The sequence below is a fragment of the Agrilus planipennis genome, unplaced genomic scaffold (genome assembly GCF_000699045.2).
Source record: "Agrilus planipennis isolate EAB-ADULT unplaced genomic scaffold, Apla_2.0 scaffold128, whole genome shotgun sequence".
NCBI classification, from domain to species: Eukaryota; Metazoa; Arthropoda; class Insecta; order Coleoptera; family Buprestidae; genus Agrilus; species Agrilus planipennis.
The window spans coordinates 641,666-647,280 of NW_020438862.1; the positions used below are offsets into that span (position 1 = coordinate 641,666).

Sequence of the window (5,615 nt, forward strand, 5' to 3'; positions counted from 1 at the left end):
AGAAAAAAAAAATAAAAACATAAATATTTGGACAAGTATTACTTGGCAAGATCAATAAAAAGTTAAATATAAATAATTCATGGGAATTTTTTGTACCTATAAATCCATATTTTTATTCAAATTTAAAGTGTATTAATCTATTAATCCTTACACCATTAAAAAATTGAATCTCAGATAAAAATATGTAAGTATTTTTCCAATTTATTGAAAGACATAGGTAATACACTAATTACATAATTAATTAATACTCTGAAATACTAATAAGCACAGCGTAATTTAAAACAGTACCTACTAATTTTTTAAATGTATCGCTCAAATATTTTATATCATGGTATTAAACTCTAAGTATCCTAAAAATTTAGCGTTGCCAAAGACTTTATTATATGTATGGATGTATGTATGTATCAGTAACTTTTTCATATAGATGATATCAATATTCTTAGCGTTTATTTGACGCGCATTTTTCAATTTCCTTAATATCAATGAAGGAAGTCCAATTGGGATAGGTTATCTTTTTCATTCAATTACACATTATGATCAAACAGATATATTAATTTAATTACTAGTAACTTGTAAAGAGCTTTTGATATGTGATAAGTATTATTATTATTGTCGGTATAGAAGCAACTTAAAAACGAATAACGAATATTAAAATGAATATCAAATGAAAGGTGTTTGCCTATTATGTGTAGAAACTCAAGAAAATTGTCGAAAACCCCTGTAAATATAAGTATGCTTTTAACCGAGCGCCTTCACCATTTCTTGCTCGCTAGTTTTAAATAGATTTAAGTATAAAAGCATAATTTTTTCGTACAAAAACTCTCTTCTTCCATGAATTAAAGAGTTTAATGGGAAAATGTGAAGGGTAGTTACGTATATTTTTAACTACGTATTCGTTGAAATAAAACTATTTTACAATTTATTATGATTATCACCGGCTGATATTCGTCCTTCTATAATTGGAAATAAAAACTATAACCTTGAACTTGGTGTATCGGACAAACACGAAACAACGACAGTATTTGTTATCCTGTACCTACTATTTTTTAAAAATTATTCTTTGTGTACTTGTTAGTAAATATTATTACGCTTTAAAATTCTATGTTATTTATTTGACGATTTAATTCAATGTTCCGGTATCCTATATTTAGCGATATTTTTCGAATTTGTTGATCTGTTTTGCAGACTAAACACTCCTGGTGGAGTAATTAAAGGCATTTTGTGAATAGCATGTACTCTTGGTATACAGTAAACAATTATAAACATATTAGCACTTTATAAACTTAGCTGACTATTATTATTGTCTGTTATGAACGTTCTTCTAAGAAAAATGTTCATATTTGCCAGTGTATTACAAAAAGTGTGAATTAATGTAAAAAAAAATGTTTGGCGCTCGTCCTTGGATAACTTGAAGTCCATTTGGTATCTACGTATCATGTATTATTTTGGTTTTGTATGGCGTAGGTCATGATTCGAGACCCGGAACTTACGAATCATTCTAGATTTGATTTTTAGCAAAACAATTTTATTATGCCTAATAATTAATTTGTTAATTAACTAATTCAGTTCGTTTAATGATATTTACTGGGTTTATTTATTGGTTTTAAAGTAAAGTTATATTTAAATGGTTATAAACGAATGCACTGAACATATTACGGTAGAACTTGCAGGTTTTGTGTCGCTTTTTGGTTACGAAGTATTTACTGGGGTGAGCAATAAAGAGGATTGGGTAAAAAATTGAGAAAATAACATTTAGTAATAAAATCCGCGAGGCTTTCTATATTTAATATTTAACAAACAAAATATACTCTATTATGCAAAAATTTTCTCGAATTATTAGGAATTTCTATGATTAAAAATTGATTAATACTTTGTAATATATGAGCATATCTGGTCAAAAGTGCGTAAATTTAAATTACAGTGACGTAATGAAAGCTTAATTTCAGGTTTTCTTCATTGTCGCGCCTTCTGTCGTCGAACATGGTAGAAACTTGCCTCCCCGAAAATACACTCAGAATATATAAAAGATGTCGCTAGCTTCAACTTTATTAAATTATTGAATTTAAAATTGATTTTTTTAAATATGTTAAAGCAGATCAATCGTTTAAGAAAAAGAAGTAAATTAGTTTAAATTAAATTATTTATATTTACTTCTTGTTAAATTGGCTTATAAATTTGCAGTTATACAAATACAAACAAAAAGGGAAATAATAATGAATTTCTTTTTGCTGATGGACGCAGTTTTGTTAAAATATCGTTAAATTAATGACAATTATGTAATTTGTTAATTTGTTTGAGTACAATTGCGTAAGATATTTATATGGGTAAAATTTTTTTGATTGTAACCTCGGTATTTATCATCAGGTTGGTACCTCACTGTATAAATTATTGTGAAATTTTTACATATCTGGNGCTCGCGAACGGTTAATTTAGAAATTCGAAAAAGGTTGTTAAAGGTGTATGTTTGGAGCACGGCGTTGTACGGGTGCGAAACATGGACAGTGGGCGCGGCGGAAAAGAAAAGGTTAGAAGCATTCGAAATGTGGTGCTACAAGCGAATGATGAGGATAATGTGGGTAGAAAAGGTTAGAAATGAAGAGGTATTGGAATGAATAGGAGAACAGAGGACTCTATGGAAGTCAATAAGAAATAGGCGAGATGGGTTAGTGGGACACCTTCTCAAGCATGAAGGTCTAGTCACAGACATACTAGTGGCAGAAACAGGAGTAGGGAGGGGTGGAGGTAGACCTAGGTTAGATTACTGTTCGCAAATAGTTAAGGATGTGGGTTGTTCTAGTTTTAGGGAAATGTGAAGTTTGGCTCAGGATAGAAAAGAGTGAAGGTACGTGTCCAACCAGTCTCAGGACTGACGACCTTATGATGATGATGATGATGACATGTATTACGAAAATTCGAATCAAAGTTAAAAAATAATTGTATAATAAACAATAATACTGATACAGGCGTAAAGAAATACTACATCAAGAAGAAAAAGTTGATTAATGAGATATCAATTTTGAATTTTGGCATTTTGCATTTTCTCTCGCAATTCTCCCAGAGATCTGTTTCTTCTTCTGCCAAGCTTACTTTTCCAGAGCCATGTCCTGCAGTCTTTTTTCCATCTTATTGCGATGTCGTTCAGCGAATATCTGGTACCCCGGTAAGTTAGCATCTCATCCTTGACGATGAATATCTGATTCGACGTCACTTCCGTTGTCTGAAATCCTTTTTCGTCAGCGGCGTCGTAATCATCATAGATAGCGTGGCAATGTACACCGTGTTCGTGCTTCAAATAAACGATTCAGAAAAAAACAAGACTTAAATTGCATATTACCGTCTATTTTTGTTTTTTGTTATTATTTGATTAAGTTTAGATGTACGGTCCACTTGGATACTTTTTAAAAATACTGGTCCAATTTTATTTAGAAGCAAAGAACTGATAATGACCTTCGGAACAGATGATAATGAATTTTGCAGTTGAGTTTTAGACCTTTTAAATGGTACCACCTACTACTAGTTGACCACTGACCCATCTTGGGAACAAATGCTAAATTTGGAGCCTCCAATATGAAGAAGGGCTAGAAATTCCCTAGGGAAGACTATGTGAGGTTCCAAATAAGTATTTGTTGCTGAAATGGGTCATGGGTCACCTTCTCTACCGCGAAATAATACAGGTACCATTCGAAAAGTCTTGATCTATGTATGTTTTCCCAAAAGGTATCGTTCGTGGGTCCCATTTGGAAGATAAGCCATAATTTTTACGCAATTGGGGTAATATTATTGGAGTTTTATGTAAATCTGTAAATTCTTTGCTTCTTGTACAAATTTCTTACTTGACAAATGTATTGTTTCTTTGGGTTACAACTTCTCAGTTCTTCAACAGCCCCTGTGAACGATCGTGCTTCCCTTAATGTTAAATTTGCGGTTGCATGACCGAGTCCTATCGTAGACAATGATCTCTTCAGGAAACCCCCGGATTTCTTAGATTTTAAGTAATAATTGTCGATGTTCGGTAAATCCATTTAAGCAAATTACAGTTTTAATAAAGAAGTAAAACTAAATAAATTTCTCTCACCCAAAGTGTCAAATTTGACAAAAATCTATCGATTCGCAAGTAATGACAGTGACTTTTTAACAAATTTATACTATTATTAAGGTCTCTTTTACAACTAATGTACAAAATAACGAGAAAATAACATTTAGTAATAAAATCCGCGAGGCTTTCTATATTTAATATTTAACAAACAAAATATACTCTATTATGCAAAAATTTTCTCGAATTATTAGGAATTTCTATGATTAAAAATTGATTAATACTTTGTAATATATGAGCATATCTGGTCAAAAGTGCGTAAATTTAAATTACAGTGACGTAATGAAAGCTTAATTTCAGGTTTTCTTCATTGTCGCGCCTTCTGTCGTCGAACATGGTAGAAACTTGCCTCCCCGAAAATACACTCAGAATATATAAAAGATGTCGCTAGCTTCAACTTTATTAAATTATTGAATTTAAAATTGATTTTTTTAAATATGTTAAAGCAGATCAATCGTTTAAGAAAAAGAAGTAAATTAGTTTAAATTAAATTAATTATATTTACTTCTTGTTAAATTGGCTTATAAATTTGCAGTTATACAAATACAAACAAAAAGGGAAATAATAATGAATTTCTTTTTGCTGATGGACGCAGTTTTGTTAAAATATCGTTAAATTAATGACAATTATGTAATTTGTTAATTTGTTTGAGTACAATTGCGTAAGATATTTATATGGGTAAAATTTTTTTGATTGTAACCTCGGTATTTATCATCAGGTTGGTACCTCACTGTATAAATTATTGTGAAATTTTTACATGGCTGGATTAAGAATGAGTGTAATTTTTATTTGTTTTCGGTACATTTACGTAATACAGTTTTTGTTTATCATATATTAACATTAATTATATGGTTAAATTTAACTTGAACTAGGTTCAAAACAAAAGCTCGCGGAATGTGTAAACCTTGCCAAATTTAAAAAAAACCTTATCTCACGCCTCGCGAGAAATTGCAGATAAGGCGATAAGAATTACTTTTACCAATTATTTATTTGTACATTATATATTGCAATATGTACATAACCCATATACAACGCTATGTATAATCAGCTGTAAACAGTTGCTCAGTGAAGAGCAGCAGCGCCGCCGTCATACAATATGGTGGTTTCAGTTTGTTATGTACATTTGTTATTGTTTGTTTAAAATTATTATAACATATATTATATTGATATACCAAGATGGCCAACAAACGTGCCTCAAATCGTGCTTTAACTCAGAAAAAGTCGTTGAAATTAAAAGAGACCAAAGCTTGTACTGGTAAGTCTTTTTTGCTTACGTATGTACCTACAGGCAAATTGCGATCCACGCTTTACACATACGTGTTAGCCGGCATAAATTAACCATTATAATTAGATTTTTGCGTTGTATTTATTTGGTCTAATGTTTATCTTATTGGGTAATTGTTTGTGCAGAAGAAAATTGGGTGCATTTTAATCTTATTTTGACTAATTAGAATTACGCTACTACAAAGTTCTGTATAATCTTATATTAATTCTTCAAATGCGTTACGAATGTTATAGTAAA

General features: G+C 30.7%; 2 protein-coding genes across 3 annotated transcripts in view; one reads left to right on the plus strand and one right to left on the minus strand.

The window, feature by feature from the left end:
- The window catches only part of LOC108738118 (uncharacterized protein YMR317W), a 77,544-nt gene that overhangs the window by 29,359 nt on the left and 42,570 nt on the right, over positions 1–5,615 (plus strand). The window lies entirely within an intron of this gene.
- LOC108738096 lies at positions 2,860–4,296 on the minus strand. 2 transcript variants are annotated; one of them, XM_025974093.1, is made up of 2 exons: positions 3,834–4,296; positions 2,860–3,217 (listed from the first exon to the last, which is right to left on the minus strand). In XM_025974093.1, the coding sequence occupies exons 1-2, from the start codon at positions 4,020–4,022 to the stop codon at positions 3,011–3,013; spliced, it is 396 nt and encodes a 131-aa protein (XP_025829878.1). In that variant the 5' UTR covers positions 4,023–4,296; the 3' UTR covers positions 2,860–3,010. The 2 variants fall into 2 exon arrangements, with proteins under 2 accessions (XP_025829878.1, XP_018326840.2); XM_018471338.2 differs by having other exon boundaries at positions 2,870–3,286; positions 3,834–4,197.

Coding starts and splice junctions, on each gene's coding strand:
- LOC108738096 (XM_018471338.2), bottom strand. CDS start 4,022: ATGGATTTACCGAACATCGACAATTATTACTTAAAATCTAAGAAATCC. Junction 3,287..3,833: donor AGAAACAATACATTTGTCAA/GTAAGAAATTTG, acceptor GTTTATTTGAAG/CACGAACACGGTGTACATTG.